Below are 25255 nucleotides of genomic sequence, written 5' to 3' on the forward strand. Positions count from 1 at the left end.
ATAATTTTGCATGTAATTAACATGCTAATGTTAGTACCCCACTTCATAAAGGTATCTCCACCATGGCTTCATAGAAACATAGAAATAGACTGCAGATAAGGGCCACGGCCCATCAAGTCTGCCCACCCCAATGACCCTCCCTATCTATCTTTGCGGATAGATCCCACATGTCTGTCCCATCTGGCCTTAAAATCTGGCACGCTGCTGGCCTCAATAACCTGAAGTGGAAGACTATTCCAGCGATCAACCACCCTTTCAGTGAAGAAGAACTTCCTAGTGTCACCGTGCAGTTTCCCGCCCCTGATTTTCCACGGATGCCCCCTTGTTGCCGCAGGACCCTTGAAAAAGAAGATATCTTCTTCCACCTCGATGCGGCCTGTGAGATACTTGAATGTCTCGATCATATCTCCCCTCTCTCTACGTTCCTCGAGTGAGTAGAGCTGTAACTTCCCTAGCCGCTCCTCGTATGGGAGATCCTTGAGTCCTGAGACCATCCTGGTGGCCATTCTCTGGACTGATTCCAGTCTCAGCACATCCTTACGGTAATGCGGCCTCCAGAATTACCACAGTACTCCAGGTGTGGTCTCACCATGGATCTATACAATGGCATAATGACTTCCCACCATCTTGCTACTGCTGACTTTTTCCTTCCCCCCGATCCTTCCCAATACCCATGAGACGCAGAACTCCTGAGTCACTGAGTAATGTGATGATGGTGTACAAATTAAAATTAGAGGAGGGGAAGCCAATCAAAAGGTAAAAAAAAATAGCTGAGTAACTTGACTTTCAGCTAAGAAAAACTACTTAAAAATGGGATAATATTAAGAGATAATGGGGAGTGGAAATAAATGGAAGATGAATGAGTGGGGGGTGGGGGAAGAAAGACAGGGAACCCTCCTTCAAAAAGATATAAATAGGACGGAGTCAGTCCAGAGGGCTGCTACAAAACTGCTTAGTGGCCTTTGTCATAAATCGTATGGGGACAGACTTAGAAACCTTAATATGTATACTCGGGAGGAAAGACGGAAGAGAGGGGATATGATAGAAACATTTAAATATCTCCGTGGCGTTAATATACAGGAGGTGAGTCTTTTTGAAATGAAAGAAAACTCCGGAAGGAGAGGGCATAGGATGAAGTTAAGAGGTGATGGGCTCAGGAGTAATGTGAGAAAATACTTCTTTACAGAAAGGGTGGTCTTCTGGTGGAAATAAGACTGTGTCTGAAGTCAAGAAAGCGTGGGACAGGCACGTGGGATCTCTTAGGGAGAGGAGGAGATAGCGGATGTTGTGGATGGGGCCATTTGGCCTTTATCTGCTCTCATTTTCCTGTGTTTCTATGAAGTAGGCAGACAGATAAAACTGAAGAGGGAAAGACAGCGAGAGAGAGAGAGAAAGAGAAAACTTGTAAACAGAAAGGAAGTTAAATGAGATTAAGAGATGGAGGAAGAGGCAAGATAGAGGAAACAAAGGGAGGCCCAGAAACAAAATTAGAGAGAGAACATTATCATTTTATTTTATTTTACTTTTTTTTTTGGGGGGGGGGGGGTGTTATTTTTTTAAACTTTTCTAAAGTAGAAAAAATATATAATTGTTGGTTCCCAAACTGGTCTGAGTGACCCCCAAAGCCCAGCCAATCGTTTTTTCATGATATCCACCGCAAAGAAGGGTGAGAGATTTTTCTTCTCAGTTTATATATCTAGAATTTTAAAGAATAAACAAGGAAGTGCAGTCTTGAAAGCATTTCAGAATCTCTCTAAATACTAATGCAAGAGGTCTCCATTTCAGATGCTCTGAGATCCATCAGTCCGCAAATTGAAGAGACGTGAAATCAAACCGTTAATCACCAATAGAGAAACATGAAAAAAAAAAAAGATCAATCATACACAGTTGGACATCTAGACAGGAAACAGAAGCCTATGAACTAATATGAATTTTGTCAACGTTTGAGCTTCCTCTTCTCTTGTCAAAGCAAGACAGACATTTGGCTAGTATTGCCCCAAAATTTAGGGGGGTAAATATTCAGCATTATGCTGACTGATGCCAATATTATTCCTGGATATTCAATGCTGGGCTTTCTCCAGGCTTCGACATTGACTTGTCCGGCTCATGCGGCACTGGCTAAGTTGATATTCAGAACTTAACCGACCTTGGATTGCCACATAAAGATAGGACTGTGTTTTATGCAGCTCCTTTAATGCGATTACCCCGGAGCACCCCCAAAATTAGGATTACCATAGTTGTTAAGCCTAAAAAAAGGACACTTGACCCTACTCCTGGTTCTACCCAAGCCCCACTCCTACATCCCATTAGTATCGCCCCTAAACTGCCCCCAGTGTCCAGCGCAGCCTCACTCTCTCTCCAGCCCCCCACAAGGGCTAACATGGAGTCGGGTATGGCTCTCTGAATCTCCCCTGTCCTTCTCCGGCGCTGCAGTTTCAAAACTACGGGCAGCCAGCAGCGTTAGTGACATAATCCTACTGCTGGAAATCTTCGCGCTGTAGAGTGAAGGCTTCTGGGGCAAGCCGATGGCAGCAGAATCACATCACTAATGCTTCCGGACTGCCCGAAGTTCTTAAATTGCAGTGCCGGAGGAGGTACGGGGGACAGGGGAGACTCGGAGAGTCATACCTGAGTCCAAGGTGCAGGCTGGACTGAAGAGACCGAGTCCAAAACCCGGACAAACTCCCTCCATTTCAGGAAACCGTCCAGACACATGGACAGTTCTCTCAAAAGAGAGCATGTCTGGGTTAATCTGGACGTCTGATAATCCTACCTTGAATAGCCAGTTTTTGCTTAGGCAATAACCGCCAATTTTCAACAACGATGATCATGCAAGCGATTTAACTAGTCAGTGGTCGTTATGAATATCGACCAGAATGTGGTTTCCTACGGCTTCTAATTTTTCACTTATAGGAAAATGTAATAATATAATTTAAATTCAACTTCCAAGACTTCCACGGTATATTTAAACCCCAAAACCTTATTGCGACTAGTCTGAATAAATCTTGAGACATCAGGACATGTGTGAACTTCTATGTCCAGAATGAACGCATTAATTTTCTTTAATAAAACAACTTCAGTACCCAGCCCAAGCCTGAATCAAATATCACAAGTAAAATTCTCTTCTCTTTTTTCTTTTCACTTAAAATCCAGATATTTCCAGCTCCTTACAAAGATCTGGCGTTGGATCTTCTACCTCCTGACCTCATTTTTCTTTTTACAGAAGGTAATAGCGTTTGGTGTTGACGGAAATGAATCTTTCAAGATGAGAGGAAAATCAAATTTATAGTTTTAATTGCTTGGTGCCTGACATGCTCCTAACCACTGGAAAATGTCTAATTCCTGAGTTACATCATTGAAGTCTTCATATTTTTCAGTCTTCTGCAAATCCCCAGTGTAACTTGCATACGCATGGTACCGGGTGCCTTCCCTAACTCAGCTGTTCTGTTCAGTTCTAGATAATCAGGTGGAACTTGTATGTCTGTTGCCGTACTTAGAATTGAAAGTTATTTCTTAAGATTTGTCTAACCAAACCAACTTGGGGACCAAGACTTGTTTTACTTGTAGTTAAAGTTATCTCTCCTAAGGTAGAAAGGATCTGGACAAGGTCCGCTCTCCAGCTACAGCAAAACGTTCCGAAATTCCACCCAACAGACATACTCCTACATGCTGCTGGTATCCGGAAGCCTCATTGCCTCTTCCAGACCCAATTCCAAGCTAGGTGCTTGTGGGTTCTCCTCTACATCTTCATATCCGCCAGACGTTGGCAGCAGGAAGGGTTCTAGGCTTGATACTTGAATGCGTTGATAATGGAAGTCTCGGTATTTGGCTTCTAGTAGAATGTTTTTACAGTGTAAAGTTTTCTGTCTTGTGTTTTAATCTTTTTATAATTTAGGGACCAGCTACCTAAGCGAAAAGCTAACGGGGCAGTTCTATAACTCGGCACCGTGATTAATGCTAACTCAGAGAACACTTAGGTGTGCCTAAACCATTAGAGAATACTAGAGTAAAGGCTTGGTGGTGTGCCAATTGTGGCAGATCAATGACTAGTGTAAGCTGGCACTGCTAAGTATGATATTTTATAATGTGAGTGACCAAGTTGCATAAGAAGAATTCTATAAATAGTGCGCAAAAATGGTCACCAGAAAATAGGCATTAAGAGCCAGATTCTATTAACAGCGTCTAAGTGCACCTACATTGTAGGTGCCGCTTATAGATTCATTCCTAATGGCGCCTAAATGGACAGACATTTGGCCTTTATCTGCCATCTTGTTTCTATGTCTCTATAACCATAATGCTCTATGACCTCATAATGCAAGTGTTAAGAGCCTTGGCTTTTAAGAATAATGCTCTATGACTTCACAATGCAGGTGTTAAGAGCCTTAGCCTATCACAATAATGCTCTATGATCTCACAATGCATGTGGTAAGAGCCTTAGCCTATCACAATAATGCTCTATGATCTCACAATGCAGGAGTAAAGAGCCTGAGCCTATAGGGAGAGGAGGAGTTAGTGGATGGGCCATTTGGTCTTTATCTGCCTTCATGTTTCTGTAACTTTCTATATCCCACAGAAGAAATATATACGATATATGGGGCTTGAATAGTGACCATGTTAATGAATATAATTGAGAGTTTCGCTAGAGTTCTAGTTTGAGAGCAAGTACAACGATGGAAATCATAAGCCGTAAGTAAAACCAGAGATGCAGCTAAGATGATAAGTGTAAACTGATCAGTTTGCTGATCCAAAAAAGTAATTTAAAAGTCACTGTAAACCTAAAAGCAGTCCTAATAATATAATGCTAATTAACATCAATACTTGGTTGCTAGCATCTAGTTATTGGCAGATAAGGGTTCATTACTCAATTTATTTATATTATAGAAATTTCTATCCCTTACCGTCTACTGTTCTGGGTGGCTTACAATCAACTTATATAATACAGTATTTTCATAAACATTAAACAGAAAGGCTGCCCCTCTCCACTAGCCTGAGGAACCGCTAATGTCTTCCAGTCAACATTCCGCACTCAAGAATATGCTTGCTTGAACAAGAAATCCTTCATCTGTCTTGTAAAAATAGACAATACCTCAATTTGTCTTATATGGGGTGGCAGTGAATTCCAGAACGCCGGCCCAACAATCGTGAACATTATTTCTCTGTATACATCCAACCTCACTTGTTTGATCTTAAATTTCTTACAGGTCTACGTCTACTTGGCGTAGAGGTCAAACATAACGAAAAGGGATCATTCAATGCCTTAAACAATAAAACAGCCAACTTAAAAGAATAAAAATAAACCTCAAGGGTCTAGGTAGCCAGTGTAGCAGTCTCCGAGACTGGAGTACTATAATGTGTTCTGTACGAGAAACCCCCCCAAATTATGCCTGCTGGTACGTTTTGGGCCATTTGAATGGTCTTAATCAGATTCTTGGGTAACCCCAAAAGCTGAATATTACAATAAACAGTAGAAAAACAAAAGCCTGAACTATTGTGCAAAAATTTCTACTAGAAATTTGGGCACCATCTATGAAATCTGGGGGACAGTGCCTAACTGCAAGGGAGGTGCATAGGCATGTGAAACAGTTATACACTCAGGATACTTTTTATTAGCTCTGTCACATGGCCCTGACCCATTCCACCCCCGGTTTTCCCCCCTACGAACCTCGTCTCATCCTCCCTGAAATTGGGTCAACATCTAGAGGGCCTCCGAGCATGCGCAGATGCTGACGCGATTACATTGCAGGCAGGCGCATATGAGGTCATCACGTCAACATCAGTGCATGCATGGAGACCCTCCAGACATGGCCCAAACTCAGGGAAGATGAGATGAGGTTTGTGTGGGGTTGGAGAGGAGGAAAGGCCCTGGCGCCAGCAGTGACGCACTCGGCTTGCACATCATTGTGTTCTTGAATCCCTGGCAGCACACCCGGAATCTCTTCGCGACACACTTCTGTGCCATGGCACACAGTTTGCGATGTAGGTTCAAACTGCGTCTTGCGTAGATATGGCCAAAGTGAAGCCAACTTACGCTGTTATTCTATAATGGAATCTAGTTGCCCAGATGCTGTTATAGACTGGGTCGCAATGAAATACATGCATAAGCAAAATCACATACATTACAACAGATTAAACATCAATAAAACATAAGAAGAAGAAGAATGTAAAAGCCTCATAAAATTACAAAGAGATTACCAGTGCCTCACATCAAAAAATCTTCAAATCAAATCCCATATTTCATATTACAGAAAAGGTGTTTGTTCAACATTTTCTTGAAACTACTCAAACTTGTTTGCAGCTGTAAATATCCCGGGAACTTATTCCACTTCTGAGGGACCCATGCTAGCTCCAGACACAGCTAGCTGCAGTGTCGGAATATGTCTGAATATGTAGGTCGGCGTATGTCTTCAAACGCAACTTACGCTGCAGTTCATATGGCAGAATGCTATCCCTCAAATGCCTCGGCGCCTTATTGTGAATACAAAGATACACCATGACTAATAATTTATAAAGAATTCGATGTTTTAATTGCAACCAGTACAATGATATATAACACACTGCATTCTGGTGTCTAACTTTTTCAGCTTTGTCGCCCAAGCTTCCATGAGAACGTAGGGTTATTACAGATTTTCTTGAATTCCGTTGAACATTTGAAAGTATTTTTATTTTCCAAAGCTTTTTTTCTTATTATTAAGATATAAGTTAGCCTTCCCTTCCTTTAAGGGAATTAAATATGCTGGGAAGCTCATTCGATCTTTTGTTTTCCAGTTTGTAGAGATCTGGAATGAACTTCTGATTCCATTAGGCTTTTAGGCCAGCTGCAATTATTTCGTAAATTCCTGAAAACTTTGTTGTTCTCACAATTTTAAATGGTTTAACTATAGCCTCAACAAAATGATAATATTATAGTTATTTTTCTTATGTACTTTAGTTTTTAATTAGTTCTTCCTTCTCTTATGTTTTTTGCTATGTACTCTAATCTTAATTATATGTGAACCGAGTCGAGCTCCACTGGGAGATGACCCGGTCTATAAACCAAAGATTAGATTAGATTAGATTATTATGGGTTTTCTGGTTTTTTGTTTTTTTACTTTGGGTTTGGTTATGATTTTTTTTTCACTGTTTTTTTTAATGTTCTTAGGATTCATGTTGGATTAGGCTGATATAATAATGTTGCTTCTCAATAAGGGGATTTCAGCCTATGGGTGAATCATAACTTTGAATATGTCCATCAAAGGCAGGAGGAAAGAACTTGATGTTATTCTTGGTCTCAGCTTTCTTTCAATCCCTTCATGATGATAGAGTACGAAAGTGTCCAGTGGTCCTGTCAGAATGCAATGTGACATTTTCCTTCTAACTTTACCGTCAAAGAAGCCTGAAAGCCAGGGATCCCTCCTCAAGCACCAGCCAACCAACAGGCAGTGAGACACTTCAAGCTGCGATTCCACTCCTAACGCCCTTATTCCTCTTTCCGGCATCAGATATTTCAGCGTACACTGATCAGAGTGGATATCCTAAAAAAACAACAACAAACCAAGCCACTGTGGAGAATCATGAGGACTGTTTGGGAATCACCATTACATCTTCGAGGGGGAGGGAGGTTAGGACTTTGGACCCTCAAAATAATTTCTTGGACAGACTGCCCACCCACCAGAAAATCGAAATGAAGGGACAGCCTGTATAAGAAAAAATAAAACAAAGAAAAGGATAAACAGCATAAAATATGTTCTACTCCTTGGGATCTTGTCTATAATTTATTAGCCAACCTTGTTCACAGACCATTTTTTTTTTTTTATTTTCCTGGGGGGAAGAAGAGGGTGAACCCACCCGCAAACACTTCTTTTCCCCAGGTGGAGGCACTGAGCACCAAACAAGTGAGGGACTGGCGGAGACTGCCTTTGAGGGTCTCCAGCCAGGTGGGGCCCTGGACCAAGAGCCGCCCTGAAGGGAATGGGGACTTGTATACTGCCTTTTTGTCACTGGCATTTTCAAAGCGGTGGGCACTGGAGGATTAGATGACTTGCCCAAGGTCACAAGGAGTAGGGTTGCCAGATTTTCCAATTGGAAAATCCGGACCCCCCTAGACCTTCCCCCTGGCCTACCCAGTTCAACCCATCCTCATACTGTATCACCCCTTACCCTCTCTACACCACTGCCCAACCCTGCATAGCTTCTGAAATCAGATATGATCGGGCGCATTCAGGGTGATGTGACCGTAGGCAGAATATTGTAGATTTCTGAAAGAAGTAGGTTACCAAATTGTAGGCAAATAAATGTATATTTTTATGATGGAATCTTGCTGTCTAGATGCCGTTCTCGATTTAATGCTCAGGACGCTACATATGGGCAACTGACTTTGGCACCCAGTTAGAGAATTATTTCTAAGTGATTCTGTTTCTACCTCTTTTTTCTGCTCATTGGATTGTACAATGTTTGACTTCAGAATCTGCATTCAACATTACCGGGCGATAAGCTGATTCATTTCTGATGCCTCCCAAGAAGATGTGTGGTAATACTTTTTATACAGAAGTCCATTTGCACAAAACCACAAATGATCTGGAGCCAGTGGATGGGTCTGAATTCTCTATAATTTTGCCATTCGTTGGTGGGTTCCTGGGAGCTTTGAAATAAACCAAATCACCCCAGGTGGATTTCGATGCCCTCTGAGAATACGAAAAAGTCTTGTACCTCTGGCAACTCATGGAAAACCTTAGTGAATCCATGAATCTCACCGTCTTCTGGCACGTCCAAGAAATTGTGACGAATTATCTGGGTAGAGGATGAGTTTCAGGTCGATCTTATGGATGCCATTACTGCATCTGGTGGAAATGAAATTGGTGGTGAATTTCAGAGACTTAGGGCTCCTTTTATCAAGGTGTGGTAGGGGGGTTTAACGCGCAAAATACCGCACGTTAAACCACCTGCCACGCTAGTCGCTAACGCCTCCATTGGCATTAGTTTTTTGGCGTGCTGCGGAGGTTAGCGCGTGATGAAATGTCTGACGCACTAACCCCATAGCGCACCTTGATAAAAGGAGCCCTTAGTGAATGATGGCTGTTCCTGACAAATCTTTTGGCAAATTGCGTTGACTTCTCCAATTTGACTAACTCCCGGCACATACTAATGGCCCCCTGAAATGCAGTAATTATTTGCTTCGTTGGAGGGATTTGCTGACTTTTTGTTTGAGCTCGTTCCAAATTTCTGGCAACTCATCTTCCTTGACTCTGAGTTCTGCCTCTTGTGACTTTTTGGCGAGTCTTGGAGAATGTTTGCGGCAAGTGGTTAAATGCAGGAAGACTTGGGAAATTTCGATAATGCAATGGTTCTTTTGGGGACCTGATAGCTCCCATTCCAGCAGTGAAAAGCAGGAGGTTAAATAAAGCTCCAAATTCAAAAGATGGTTGATAGAAGAGATGTATAAAATACAGCAAATAATTAAACTTTAATACTAGCTAGTCTAAAAAGGTAGGCAGGGTCACTCCCAGTTCTCAAAATACACCAATGAGCCTGGTTCTCAGAATATCCTTAATGAGAGAGATTTTGCATGCCTTCTACTTCCATTGTGTGCAAATTCCTTTCATGCATATTTAGTAGGGATATCATGAAAACCTGACTTGTTGACAGCCCTTAAGGATTGGAAGTGAGAATGAGAATCACTAAAGGGGAGAGGAAAAATTGAGTGAAATTAGTCAGTCTTCTAGCCAGCCATGAGGCCTATCTGTCCTCCCTTCCTTCCTTACCCCTTCCAAGAGAAGACGGCCATGTTGGGTCAAAGTAACCTAAATCAACTACTTTTGAGGAAAAGATTAGGGTTAAGGAATAACAGGGAGAGGGTAGGGTTGAGCTGATAGGTGAAGTTTAGGTTAATGTAAAGGAATGGGTAGAAGAGAAAGATTAAGTTTAAGATTATGGGAGGGAGAGATTAGGGTTAGAGTTGTGTTTAAGGTAAGGCTACAGTTCGGGAACAGCCATGGAACGGAAGAGGTGGGGTTAGGGAATGGCTAGGAGGGAGGTTACAGTTAGGGATGAATTAGACAGAAAAGAGTGTGGTATTGTCCTTACGGAGATCCCATTTTTTGACCCAAATCCCTTTCCTCTGATCTCTCTCTGCACTGTCTTGTTTCTTTTCTCCCTCTGGTGCAAAGTCTTCTCATTTCCTGTGAATATTCTCAGCTTGCGTATTGTTTTGAGGGGGTTTATTTCACTTCTTTGTTTTAGGAAAGCCATCTTTGGACATTAAGCTTTATTTAAGAAAAGAAAATCGATATATTTTTTTTAAACCTCACCTAGAGATTGAAAGAAAAAGGTTTGGTTTTTGAGTCAAGGGGATTAAAACGTGAAAAGAAACATCATAAACATTAAGAAAAAAAAAGGGAGGGGGAGGGGTTGAAGAAGAAAGACAATTAAAACACAATAACCTTCTTAATCTCTTTTTTTTCCCTTGCATTTTTTTTGAATCAATTTTCTCTCTCTCTCTTCCGATGCTTAAATAGAAGTGGAACAGAAAGGTAAAAAACCATATAAGTTAAATATAAATCACATTTAAACACTGCCCACCCCACCTCTGTCCTAACCTGTGCCTTGTTTTCTGTCCCCATATTAAATGTGAACCCCTCCTTCCCCTCCTCCTCTACCACAAACACCTCTCCTTTTCTTTTACCCCCCCCCACCCCTCTCCCACATCCTCATGGTGGTGGGGGCGTGTTTCTGAAATTTAGGTGAGCCATGGGGTAGAGAGAGGGTGATGAGAAATTTTTGGCTTTAGCTCATGCTGCCTTCAGTCCGATATTCAATGCTCCTTAACCAAGTAGAAGAGGTTGGTACCTGGTTAAGTAGCACTTCTTGATTCATACTCAGATCTTCAGTTACAGCAGACCACCGTGGCACTCTCTGGTTAGTGCTGGGGCAGTCCAGTGGCGAATGGTCAGGGCCGAGCGTTACCTGGTTAGTGGCAATTTTAAATATCTGCTTAGCCAGGTAAGATCCCAGGTAAAGTTAGGACAACATAAAGGCAGTCGTAACTTTATCCAGGTGCTGGTCATAATATCAATGGTAGCAACATGACTTCCAGCAGCCAGGCAACATCTGGATAGTCAATATCGATGCCTGGGTTGGGACTGGCATTGAACACGGATCAAATCCAGCCTAAGGCCCTCGGTGGCTTTAAAATCAGTGATAGCCACTGCTTGAATATCGAGGCCCTAAGTTTGTGCCTGAGGCAATGGAGGTTTAAGAGACTTGCTCAAGGTCACATAGAGCCACTGGGGGATTTGAACCCAGGCTTTCCAGGTTCTCAACCTGCTCTAACCATTAGGCATCACTAGAAATTAAAGGGTCAGTTTTCAGACAGTGGTCAGCATGGTGTGGTTTGTTTGTTTTTTTCTCACAGACCACAGGGTTTAAAGCAATTCAGTGTCATTATATGGATAGCAGACCCGAATACCCATATTCGCCACTGACCACCAGTCACTATATGGATAATATGCATTTATTTTACGTTTGGGACACGATGAATGCCTAAAGAAAATGCATAGGCCATACTGCTGAATATCACAAATAAGCAGATAATTATGGATGCCTGTTCTGCTCCACCACAATTCTGCCCCAGGTCCTATATGGGTTGCATACAGAGACATATTTAGATGAATGCTGGTTGCTGGTGCCTATGTAAATCCATTTGATATTTGACTCCTAACTTTTTAACCAAATATTGTGCCTGCTCCAGAAGGTTCTGTTCCACAGACTGAGATCCCTGAGCAAAAAATATAATTAATTACAAATCTGAATCCTCTCTCAGCTCAGTCCCTCCTTTCTGAATTTTTTCCCAGTTTTTCTTTCTTCATTTTTAAGTTATTTCTCGTTAGCTGTGCCAGCTGGACAACCCCCTTCCTTTCTGGTGGGTAGGGTTAGTAGATGGCTCACCCATGAAAGGGTGAATCATTCCTGGGATTAACAAGGCACCCCCCCCCCTCCCCATTCATGTATGGAGATGTCATTTAGATTTCCCTCAACTGCCTTCTCACCCCACAGGTGAACAGAACAAGCTGATACAGTTCTGGTTTTCCCCTGCCACCTGCATAGATCTGCAGTTGTGATTTCTCCTTGGAAAACGAAGGACCTGTATCTCGCTGAAGGAGTGAGGGTAAAACTAGCAGTGATTCAACCTGCTTTGGATGAAGTGGAATCGTTGTAAATTTTGTCCATGGGTTGTATGGCAAATTCTCAAGATCCCTAAGGCAAAAATATATGTATATTTTTATTGCAGAGATAGTGCCCTACAATGCTCTGAGAGTGGAAGCTACCTCCTTCGTGTGATACAGAAGAGCCAGAGCCTCCCTTTGGGCCTCCATGGCAATTTTAGGCATTATAATATTTCCCTGAAGACACAGAGCAAATTTCCACACTGTCTTCTCTCTCCCCCTGGCAAAACTCCGACCAATTCCAAACGTTCTCAGTTAAGCCAGTTGCCCAGAGCCATCTGGTTTTCTAGTTGGCTGTAAAACCCATCTGGCCTCCCCCCTCCTTTCTTAACCACCTTCAAAGGAAAGTGGTCTTTGAGCTATAAACATCTTATGCTGCTGTCATCCTCATTCCAAACATGGCTGCTAGGGATGGTGTTGGGGCAGTATAATTTTAAGAAGCTGGTAGAAAGCATGCCTCTGTTTCGCTGCATGTGGCCATCTGGTCACATGCTGGAAAACAGTTCCCTTACGCTCATTCCTTTAGAAAACCACATAAACGGAGCCCTTAAGGAGAGACGCCCTCACTCGAGGAGGCCACCTGGTTCCATATCATAAAGGACAGGTTTATCTCAACACAGGTACCGTCTTTCCAAAATCAGAACCACAGATCAGCACATGCACTTTGGTAAACACAGAACTGGACTGTTCCTCGGCATGGGTTATCGGCTCTCTCCACATCAACTCGGCACAGGCCAAGCGAGCCTTGGTTTTCACCACCCATTGAATCTAGATTTTCCTGGGGGAGGGTCCAATCTGTTACAATGGGGTGAAATCCAGAACTGGATGAACCCACCTGAGGTGACGTGTGCCCATAGATTTCCCCATCTCTCTTTCTCCCAACCCACATCCTCACCACCAACAACTCCCTTCCTTTTTTGCTTTTCCTGCTCAGTTCACTTTTCTACCCTCTTCCCTCTTCTAACTTATAATCACCCTCTTCCCCTTCTTCAACCCCATTCCCACCACCACCACCACCACCACAAAAAACAGAAAAAGGAAAACCTCCTTTCTATTACTTCCTGGGCCAAAACCTCCCAAATTTTCTAAAAGAAAGAAAGAAAAAAAAAAAAAAATCTATTAAAATAGACCCCGTAAACAATTATAGCACACAAGAGTTAAAATCTGAAACTGCTGCTTTATATTTAATTTGTTTTTAGAATTGCTGTGTCCCCTTTACCCCATCCCTCTCCAAAGAAGAGGGGGGATGTGGGGAGCAGTGGGAATGGGTATCCATCGTTCCACAGTTAACTGCCACCTCTCCTTCCTGGGTGGCCTTAAATTTCTTTGAAAATTTCTGTCTATAATTTATGCTTTTTTGGTGGGGGGGGTGGGGGGGGTTTCCCCTTTTCCTTTTACAGGGGGGAGGGGGAACGTGTTGATCTACTATGTATGTATGTGTACATATATATATATATATATGTGTACATATACACACATACACACACAGACATATATGTAAAAACCTGCTTTGTCATTTGTCTCATAGGTGCCTCGATGTGTTGAATCTGCCATTTCCAAACCTGATTTATAGATTTCCTTCTTCTCTTCCATGTTTCCATAGCAACCAACTAACCGGGTACCAACCTCGGCCTACCTCACTCGCTGCCTCCTTAGAATAATTTCTCTTCTTTTTTTTTTCACCTGTTTGATTTGAAACCGGATCTTCACCTCTCCTGTCCCTTCTTTTCGTTTTTGTTCCTGCTTGTCTTTCTTAATTCCAACAGATTTCATTTTTCTCTCTCTCCTGGTTTTTTGGTTGGTTTGTTGTTTTTTTTTCTTCAAAAGCAACAACAGCAAATCCTTTTGTTTTATTTTTTATTCTTCATTTGGTACATTTCTTTCCAAATATATTTTGCCTTATGATGAAACCAACTCATCCCTTAAAAAAATAGAAGACCCTGTCCCAATAATATGACATAATGGACTTCTGCTTTTCAAAAGTATAGATGTTATCAACCTACATGGGCATTAAGAATTTCTCAGCTTACTAACCTGTTTCACACACGTCACTGTGTTTCTATAATTTTTTTTTCTGTTCCTAGTATGTTAATTCTGCAAAGCTGCGGTCATGATTACATTTCTGTCTGTTATTGCAAGAAAGAAGCATGCCCTGACCTTACCCCCTCCCCCCCCCCCAAACCCGCCATTTTCATCCCCTGTGCTTTGCATTTTGCCAGGGTCTTCTCTGGCATTTTCAGCAACTGCAAACTGTAGATCAGCAGCCAAGCCCTCAGGGCTTTGTCAGCCACCCATGCATGCTGCCAGCCCAGGCCCTCATTTAACACAATCTCTTTCTTGGGTTTTCGTTAACAGAAGCTCTGTACTAGGGTGGAGGGTCACGCCATCTCGTCTCTCGTGCTTCAGTGCAAACCAACACAGCTTCTGCAGGCCAAGATGAAGCCAGTAAAGTTTTTCTCTTTCTAATATTATCAGTACAGCATGCCCTGCTTTGGTATATCAGCCCTTTTTCAGTGTTATGAGTGTGGTAGACTAGGGAAGAGATGAGGGCAGGGGATGCACAGACAATGAGGTGGTGATCCATGCTGTCCTCCTCCCAACCCCTACGCCATCAACGTCTCTGCCTCAGTCTCCTGGCTACTGTCCTCCCACCTGTCGGTTATCAGTGTGCTAATTCACATGTGAAAACCCAGATCCATCCCATAACGTCACAGCAAGATGCCACTCTCCTTTGTTTCCGGAAACCGTTGGAACACATCTCTCATTCCTTCCCCCAGGTGGTTTCACTCTTCTTTTCATTTCAGAACCTCTGGTTTTTGTTTTTTTTAATTCTCTCCTCAAAAGCATTGCAAAGGCTTCCACGGCCGCTTTCCTTTCTGGCGAGGATGACGATGGAAGAGCTGCCGTACCTGTTGGGGCTCACCTGGTGGAAACCTGGAAGGGGGGTGGGTGGTAGGAAGACCCTGAGCTGTGAAAATTAGAATGCATGGCCGCAGGTCCTGTCTCCCTTCCCCAAAAGTTGTATTGGATACATTTCATCCAAACGGAGGTGAAAGTGACTTGCCTAGAAGTTGTACGGTGAGAGGTGAATTAGTGGAGAGGTGCTCGAGATCTGTATTCACACGTCGTTGCTCCATCCAGAACCCCGTCCCACTGGAGGAATTACATGTGTTTAGGAGAGGGTAAAGCACTTTAGTCCATTTATAGACCTCTCACCCAATGAGTCTGAGGCGATATCTATCACTGCTTAAGAGATTCCCTTGAGTGCTTGTAAACTCCCGTAAAACATCATAAGAGGCTTTTCTGCCATTGACTCCCTGTGGTCTTGGGCAAGTCACTTTAACCACCCTGTTACTGTGTATTGCTTGGATAATAATAACCAGATTGTTCTCTCTTCCTTGAGTTCCTGAGCCTCTCCGGAGACTAGCAATACACCCCCAGGAGCGGATGTTTACTGGTGCTGTGGCTGTAGGCCATACTCCAATCCTGTCAAGGCAAAGGCCTCATGGAAAACCCAAATGGGGCTTGGGATGAATGCCTCACAGTGCTCAGAAAAAGGGTCTCCCATGACATCATGCGGTCTTGCTCCAACTGGTCTGTGCCGACTGCAGTGATCTGAGTGACAAGAAGCACTTGGATCCCATCGTGTGCAATGGGATTCTGGGTATTAATACTGAAGTGGTTCTAGGAGATCTGTCAGTGAGCACATGGCATGTTTATTGAATAGATGGGTGGCAGTGGGACCTGATCTATGAGAAAAGGATCTCTAAGTTAATCAGGAAGTGGGCTGCTTTTATCCCTCCTGTGCTAAGACAGTTAACATTGTAGGTTACACATGGAGTAATATGCCAGCCATGCAATCAGTGGCATAATAAGGTGGGGAGACCACCCTGGGTGCCATCTCGGTGGGGGCACCAGCACCTCTCTGCCCCTTCCCCCATGCTGCACTCAGGCCCTCCCTTCCCTGCCCCTCCAATACCTCTTTAAAATCTTTGCCAGTATGAGCAACAACTCTAGCCTTGATCCCTCGGAAATCACTTCTGGATCACGTGACCAGGAAGTGTTATCAGAGAAAGCCAGTGCAAGCAGCAGGCCAGAGAATGCTCGGGCTGGTGAAGATTTAAAGAGGCACGGGAGGGTGTGGGGGAGATTGGCATAGAAGGAACGGGGAGGCAGAGAGGAGGGCATGGGGGATGTTGGCATGGAAGGAGCGGGGGCAGAAAGGATGGCATGGGGGATGTTGGCATGGAAGGAGCGGGGGCGCCTCCTACCCCTGCAATAACACATATCATGTAATTAATAACATTACGTGTCAGATATGCAGTCAGAGGCCAGCCATGTTCTATATACAAAGCAAAATGCCAGCCATGGACTAACACACAACATATGTAGCTAGCATTATACACCAGGTATGAAACAACACAACACTACATAGGCTAGGAATACCAGATGTCTGACATGGAGGGAGTGGAATGAAGATATTGTTGGGTGGATCTAAGAGCTCTAAGTATGGCATATGGTATCAAGAGTCTATCGATGAATGCAGGCAAATGACTAGATTGTACCTTAAATGTAAGGAATAATATCTTAAAATTAATATGGTGTGCCACAGGCAGCCAATGGGCATCTTTTAAAAGGGGTGTAACGTGGTCATATTTCTTGGCTTTATAGATGATTTTGACTGCCGCATTCTGAATGATTTGGATCCTTCGGATCTCCTTTTGCATAATGCCCTGATAGAGTGAATTGCAGTAGTCTAAATGAAAGATCACTAGTGAATGGATAAGGATATTAAGAGATTTCACATACTGTATGTTCCAAGTAGCTGGACCTTTACTACAAAACTCGGTTCCAGATTCCATCCGTTTGATTTCTGATTTCCTGGCATTTCGAAAAAGTCTGAAAGCCTATTTTTTTCGACTTGCCTTTTCAAATTTGGCCATTTTGTAATCTTGTAATTGCTTGGCTTTAATTATTTTAAGGTATAGGTTTAAGGCTGTTTGTTGTTATTTTATAATGATTTGCCATGCTTTGTTTGTTTATGAATGTCATGTTTTGCTTTAATTATGTATGTATTGTTGTTATCCACATAGATGTTTGATATGTGGGCTACAGGTGTTTAGATAAATGAATAAATTTGGTGTCCAAAAGTGAGGATAGTGATCAGATCATATTGAATTTAAAGGACTTGCAGATGACCAAACTTTGTTTTTCGAAGGAAAGCTTTATCGTCAATGATGGCGCCTAGAAGTTTTAGGGACATGTCAAATTTAATTGGAATTGTTTTAATACAGATGGGGGCTTTCAAGAATTCCTTATTTCTAATTGGAAATAAAAGGGCATTTGTTTTATCAATATTTAGAGAAAGCATGTTATCTGTAAGCCAGTCGTGAATTATTTTGAGTTTTTGGTTAATTTCATGTATCTCACTAATGCCCAGCGTTTGAGTCGGATGAAGAAGCTGGATATCGTCTGCGTAAGTGAATACCGATGGATTGTGCTGTTGTCAATAGCGGAGCCTGGGAAAGATTTAAACAGCAAGGGAGACAGTACAGATCCCTGGGGGACACCAAACACTTGGTTGTAAGGTTCAAAAGATGAGTCTTGAAGATTGACCTGATAAATACGTTCAGAAAAGTATGACTTGAACCACTCTAGAGCCGTACCAAACACATCACAGAACAATCAGACAGACAAATACAGTCACAATAACAGATAGTTCAAACCAACCCTCAATGCACAGGATGAGGTGAGGCTGGGTGACGAGTACAAAGGCCCCCTGGTGGCCAAGAAGAGCAGGAGCTTCCAGAGATCAAAAGGGGGCTTTGGCACTTTGAACTGGGCAGATACTGAGAGAGGCTCCCAGTTGCCATCGGCTTCTCCATTTCTGCGAGGGAGGTCAGATCTTCTGCTCCTTTCTTTCCACAGGTTTAACTTTTCTTTCCATGCTCAGCTTCTTTCAGCAGGTCAAGGGGGCTTCAGGACGGCCACGGGGTCAGAGATGAACATCTTCCCTCTTGGTTCACCTAATGTGTTTTTCCCCCCCCTGTAGCCTGTTGCTCCATGGAATAAGCCTCATCACGGGGTACCACAGGATGCTGAGTAATCTTCCTCTACCATCAGAGGCCTAGAGAGGGCACAAGAGGGGCAGAACGATGGTACAGTCTGAAAATCCAAACTGTACTTCCAAATACCTGGCCCCAGGTAACTTCTTTTATGAGCCAACATCGTCACAGCTGCCTTTCATATCTTTAAATATCACATAATCATGCCCTCCACTAACAATGAATGAGGACCCTCCCACAGACCCTATGCTAACAGTGGCTGGTGAAGAGCTCTCCCCAGGATGTCTTGAGCTAATCCAGAATGATGATCCAACCCATCTTAACATTTAATGATTTCTCTCCCATGCAACACCCCCCTGTACTAACACTGAAGAATGATGCCATTCACTTGCACTTCATGTTCATGGTTCTAGCGTACCAAGGGCGGGAGCAGTAGGGATGATCTTCAATTGCAAGCAGTGGGGGAGGCCTGGAGTGGTTGCGTGGCCATGGGCCACATAAACATGGCCATCAGTTCTGCCTGTCCCCTGATCCAGAACAGGGAATTAACATTGGAGGGGGTGGAGTTGATGGCCGCCCATATGTGGACCATGGCCCTGTTACTGCTCTACGTACCCCCTCTCCCCACTTGCAACCCACCAGTAGCGCATGCAAAGCTCATGGCTAGTAGTGTAGTGAAGGAAGTTTGCACCCCTTCCCCAGCAGTGGAGAGGAGATCTCTTAGATGCACTCTTACCCCCCCCCCCTCCCTCCCCAGTCTACTTCTAGTATTAGTTGGCAGTGAGCAGGGTCTCATTTCTGCTGTTCACATTCAAGTTTTCTTAAAATTTGATGTATCAAACATTTCAATGTGTATTACAGATTAAAAAGGGGCCAAACGATAAGACAATTTTATATGGAAAAAAAAAAAATATATATATACATACAAATTTATACCAATACAAAGGGAATGGGGAATGAATTACAATCATTGAAGAAAAGGAAGAAACATCTATGGGTAACACATTGGGGGGAGGAGGGGCACAAATGAAGATAAAGAAGTAGAGAAAATAAAAAGGAGAAATGAGGGAGGATGATTTAAGTCCTGTGAATAAGGATTGATTGAAACTGGGTAGAACTGTAAGCGAGTTCTCTTATCTATGTTTCAAATGCATCTTTATACAAAAAAACTTTTCAAAAGACTTTTGAATTTTTCTAATGAGCGTTCAGTACACAAATAATTTGGCAGATTATTCCAGAGCTGAGGAGCTATAACTGAAAAAAATAGTAGATCTTCTACTGCGAAGATCTGCAAAGGGACCTAACGACGCTAGAAGAATGGGCCAAAAAATGGCAAATGAACTTTAACGTAGGGAAATGCAAGGTCATGCATGTAGGGAAAAAGAACCCGATGTTCAGCTACCCAATGGGGGGATCATTGCTAGGGGTAAGTAACCTTGAAAGAGACCTGGGAGTGATGGTAGACACATCTTTGAAGGCGTCGGTACAGTGCGCCACAGCTTCAAGAAAAGCAAACAGAATGTTGGGTATCATTAAGAAGGGTATCACGACCAGGACAAAGGAGGTCATCCTGCCACTGTATCGTGCAATGGTGCGACCTCATCTGGAGTACTGTGTCCAGTACTGGTCGCCGTACCTCAAGAAGGACATGGCGGTACTTGAGGGAGTCCAGAGAAGAGCAACTAAACTGATAAGGGGTATGGAAAACCTCTCATATACTGACAGACTGAAAAAGCTGGGACTGTTCTCCCTGGAAAAGCGGAGACTTAGAGGAGACATGATAGAAACCTTCAAGATCCTGAAGGGTATAGAACGGTAGACAGGGACAGATTTTTCAGATTATGGGGAACCACAAGTACAAGGGGGCACTCGGAGAAATTAAAAGGGGACAGGTTTAAAACAAATGCCAGAAAATTCTTTTTCACCCAGAGGGTGGTGGATACATGGAACGCACTTCCGGAGGCTGTGATAGGCCGAAGCACGTTACAAGGCTTCAAAGAAGGTTTGGATAAGTTCCTAGAGGATAAAGGGATTGAGGGGTACAGATAGGAGTAGCGGTAGGTTATACGGATAGTCTGGGACCATTGCTCAGGAAATGGGCCTGATGGGCCACCGCGGGAGTGGACCGCTGGGCGAGATGGACCTCTGGTCTGCCTCAGCGGAGGCAACTTCTTATGTTCTACTCTCTGATGTCACTTCCTGATCTATGAACAGGAAGCAACATCAGAGGAAGGGCTGAGGCCAGTGTGAGAAGTGGGGAGGAGCAGAAGGGATTGCATCTAAGAGAAACCCCCACCACCTTACCACACCATTACGCATGGCCCTCAAATTTCTTCTTTACCCACTACCTCTGCCTCACCTAAAGTGATTTAAAAAATATTTTGGCTGGCAAGGATCCTGAAGCTCCGTAGCTAGAGAGTCCTCTCCGGAGCTCCCCTCCCAAACTGTCTTGAACCCAGGGTAGTCGGCAGTGCGCTTCCAATTGATGATGGTAACGGTCGCCCACACATGCTCACATCAGCACCTGTTTCTTCCACATCTGAATGCGAACCTTGCGGGAAAAATGATGTGCAAGCTATTTGTGTAACGCTTGTATTTAGGGGCAGGAGAACAGGCGCCGATGTGTGCTTTTCACTTTCAGTTTTGTTTAGACATGCGCACACATTTGTAACTTCATGTCTGCCTTTGAACGCCTTAGGGGCTTTCTTCAAGTTGCAAAAGAAGACAAGACCAGAAGTTAAATCGTTTATCGAACTTGATAATACTGCCTTAGTTGCAACACAATTCAAGGCATGAAATCCTCTCTGCAAACCCTTATGCGCAGCCCTGGACCTGGTGAAAACACTCTCGCAGTAACCGCATGTCAAAAGCCCCTATTTACCAGAATACTCGGTGGCCTCATTAACCTTCATATTAATGCAACGTGTGGTCATGTATTCCGAATGGCTGAACACCCGCGCCTCTCTGCATTGCTCGACGCCTATGACCCACACACGGCCCTCGCTAACCATATGGTTAAGCCTACAGTAGCTTCTGCCTTGACCCCTCCAAAAGTTGTGTGGAAATAATAGAATGAGTGATACGGCGACAGAGCAGGTGCCGGGGGATGATTCAATAGTGGATTATGGACCAAGCGGATGAACAGATGCTTTGGTAGGGAATCGATAGACTGAGAAGTAATTTAGGATGGACAAATGAAGAGAAATGTAGTCAGATGTAGTAGTCATTGATGATGCACAACCTGGGTTTAAGAGAGTCTGCCTAATTTTCCCCTTCACCTGAGGGAGGCCCATTCGACTCATGCATCTGCAGAGCCAATATGGCCGCTCTTCTCTGCTCCCACTTGGTGCTATAGAAGGCACCACATCGGGTCTTGTGTGTGTGGTTTTAAGGATGGATCAGCCTACTGTCACCACCTCTCCTCTCCTTTTAGCCTACAACCCTCTCCTGGAAGGGCAGTACATCGATCTGGTTTTTAGGCTACCCACAATGAAAATAGACATGGAAACACTGGCGAAGTAAGGGGACGCAGGCACCCATCCACCTTTCTGCCTCCCCTCTCCTTCCCGCCCCATCTGCCAAATGCGTGTGCCCCTTCTCTCGTACCTCTTTAATCTTTCCTACACAAACACGCTGCCCGCGTCAGTGTTGCCTCTCTCTGGGCCCCGCACCTAGGAAGTGATGTCAGGGGGATAGCCGACACAATGCAGGAAGCAACAGCGCTGTTGCTCTCGCCTGGAAAATTAAAAAGGTACGGGGGAAGGGGGATGTCCATGCAGCAGGGGGGTCAGGAAGAAGCCGGGAGGGATGTGGAGAAAAGAGCAGAGGAGGGGTGCCATCACCCCAGACGCCACTTACCCTCACTATGCCACTTTGTGGAAACATGTACATATATTTATTATAGGTATCCCGAATTCCAAATCCAGGATAGACGTTGCTTTCAGAGAGTCTGGGGAAGGGGGAGGAGACAGTCTGCATAGTCTAATACACTTCCGTGTCTCTCCCCCAACTGGTATTCCAGAACATGAATTTTCACTTGGAGGGTGAGGTGGGAGTGCCCAGAGGAAAATGGAGTCACACACCCTTTCCCGTGTCCCCCTCCCCATGCATAGAACTGCGACCAATTAAGGACACAATATAAGGGGGGGGGAAACATCTCCCTAACCCTCTCCTGAATTCAACCTGAGACTCCTGTCAAAGCAAACCCCAAATTAGCTCCTGCCCTATAACCTTCCAAACTCAGCACCCTGTGATATCAGCCATGCTTGGGAAGGAAGGGGATTAACTACACTGCAGCTTTTCTCTATCTCAGAAGGGTCTCCTAATAGCACCATTGTAACACTAACGATAATTTTTTTTTTCCCCTCTGCTTTAGCAGTAGTGAGGGGATGATGACGACCATCAGAGGAGATTACGACCACTTCTTGTTTTTTTTCAGGATGCACCAGTCATCAACTACCTCTACCCTTGTTTCCGCATACCACCATGCCCCTTTTCCTTCTCCTCCCCTTCATCCCTGCACTGAGCTGCCATATTAATCCTGAAATGTACACTCTGTTTATAGATATCTTCTTTAAGTACCATGCCTCCCAGCACTGTTCCTGCACCTGTGGTTTCCCAACGTAAGCAATAAAACACTCCAATGTGATCTGCCTCTTTAGGTAGGAACTCTAATACTCCTTCAAAAGCATCCGCATCTTCTTTTGCCTAGTACAGGGTTCATTTGAAGAAGCATCTTCAAAAGTCTGTGTGTATAGCCCTCTGTCATTTTCTCCACTGAGTGACCACAGGTTTGGTTATTGAGTAAAAAGAGGATGCGATCAAAATAACTAAGTAAGCTGCTATCTCTATCCTGAGCGGAAGCCAAGGGGGGGATGGGTGGGAATTAGCTAAGAATTTCATAAATACATTGACATACCTATCATTAATCCTCTGGTGTCACCAGTGTAAACCATGCTATTCGAAACGGTTCAGATGAAAGAAATGTCTCCTGCCCAGAGGAGTTTGCATTCTCAACTTAAATGATTTATGTGGGATTGCATGGCAATGATGAATGGGGAGGAATGGCGCTGAGGTCTCTAAAAGTCAATAAGGTCTGAGCCTCAGCTGCAAAGCAAAAAGTGTCAGCCACTCTCTACCTGCTCCAAGTTTGAGAAGAAGCAGAATGTTGAAAGTGAATTAAGCAGAACCTGGAGAACCATGGACTCCCTAGTAGAGATGGCCAATAGATTGACTTAGTTGTACCCTAGTAGAGATGGCCAATGGATTGACTTAGTTGTACTTTTGTGCTCATCACAAATGTACAGGAAAAGTTCAAAATGGGTTGAAACCAGATCTGGTCCTATGTGCTTCTTGTGACCTAGAGTGTTGGACCAACCCTACTAGGGACCACCTTTGAAAGCCTATGAATCTAACACATCTGATTACCATATGCCCCAGTCATTTATCTGGTCCCACACATAACATGGGTAACCAATCTAGTGTGGATTAACTCATGATCTGATCAATCTTATGTCTCACTTTCCCACCAGTCACTCTTGATGGATATTGGTAGCTTAGATCAATTAGATATAGGACAAAGTCAACAGCTGAAATTTTAAGTACAAGTAACCCTCTCCTTAGTGTAATTCTTTCTACTGGCCCCTTCTATCCGTGCATCTTACCCCCAGTGCACAGAGCTAAAGACAGCGGAGGACTTCAGTTAATCCATTATGAGAAGTAAAATACTTAATGGGGTCTCAACTGGAAACTCTTCTCTAAGCCCTCTAAAAGGCCAGCATTTTCTGTTCTTGAATCTCCCACTTTTCTGGAGGCACTTTCAGTCTCTCAGAATCCATCCAGATCTCCAGAAGACATCCTATCTGTCAGCTGTCAGTAGATATCAATGTCTTCTCTCAACCAAAGTCAACATTAACAACACTTCATCATTTACTGAAATAGTGTAGGTCCAGTCTACGGCAGCTCTGTGCAATGCCATTTAGAAGGCTCTGCGTTAGGTTGACTATAGCATATGTCAGCTGGAATCCTAGGGATGCTACAGAACCAGCATTCATAGCCCCTGTGTGGGCGAGAGGGAAAAGGTCATGGTCCTTGTCAAATACAACATCTGGTGGTTGGATTGAAAGACCATGATACAGAGTCTGAGACGAGCCCTGGGGCATGATTCCCTGCCTCAGGATCATTTGTGCAATGACCACATAAGAACATAAGAATAGCCTTACTGAGTCAGACAATGGTCCATCAAGCCCAGTAGCCCGTTCTCACGGTGGCCAAAACCAAGGAGTAGCAACATTTCAGAATCTCAAAGAGTAAGCGAGATTCCGGAACCCCAAAGAGTAGCAACATTCCAGAATCTCAAAGAGGAAGCAAGACTCTGGAACCCCAAAGAGTAGCAACATTCCAGAATCTCAAAGAGGAAGCAAGACTCTGGAACTCCAAAGAGTATCAACATTCCAGAATCTCAAAAGAGGAAGCAAGATTCTAAAACTCCCACAGAGTAGCAACAATCCATGCTACTGATCCAGGGAAAACAGTGGCTTCCAACTGAAAAGCCTCTGTTTCTCACTGCATCGTCCATGTACTCTTTGATGCCTGAATTTTGGATCCAGAGACCAAATTTGTGCCGTTAAAATAATCTTAGATACCTAACTGGGCCCTTTTGCATGTGTACATGTGCAATTAGATGCCTGATCATAAAAATGTAGCTCATGATGGATATCCGTAGAACTTGTGGTTTTTTTTGAAGGAGGTACAAGGCCTGTCCACCATTTCTCAACCAATCCTGGATTTCCAGAGTTTAGAGCAAGAAAAATACTTGACAGGTTACATCTCTCAGCCCAAGTTGAATGGGTCTTTAGGACCAGGTGGGAGAAACATGAAAATGATTGTATCCAAGCCTCGCCTTGTGAGACAACCCACCTCTTCCACCTAGAGTATGGATCTGTCTGAGTTTCCATGATAGGCTTTGATAGTTCCAGATCAAGGGGCCAGTGT

The 25255-nt window shown here is 43.7% G+C and overlaps 1 protein-coding gene across 1 annotated transcript in view; it reads left to right on the plus strand.

Annotated features, from left to right (window-relative positions):
* ADGRL1 (adhesion G protein-coupled receptor L1) overlaps positions 1 to 25255 on the plus strand; it is a 195244-nt gene that overhangs the window by 123803 nt on the left and 46186 nt on the right. The window contains exon 5 of the mRNA XM_033924537.1: positions 10491 to 10505. Coding sequence (XP_033780428.1) covers positions 10491 to 10505 — 15 coding nt within the window. The remainder of the gene's footprint in view (positions 1 to 10490; positions 10506 to 25255) is intronic.

The sequence above is a fragment of the Geotrypetes seraphini genome, chromosome 16 (assembly GCF_902459505.1).
Source record: "Geotrypetes seraphini chromosome 16, aGeoSer1.1, whole genome shotgun sequence".
NCBI classification, from domain to species: Eukaryota; Metazoa; Chordata; class Amphibia; order Gymnophiona; family Dermophiidae; genus Geotrypetes; species Geotrypetes seraphini.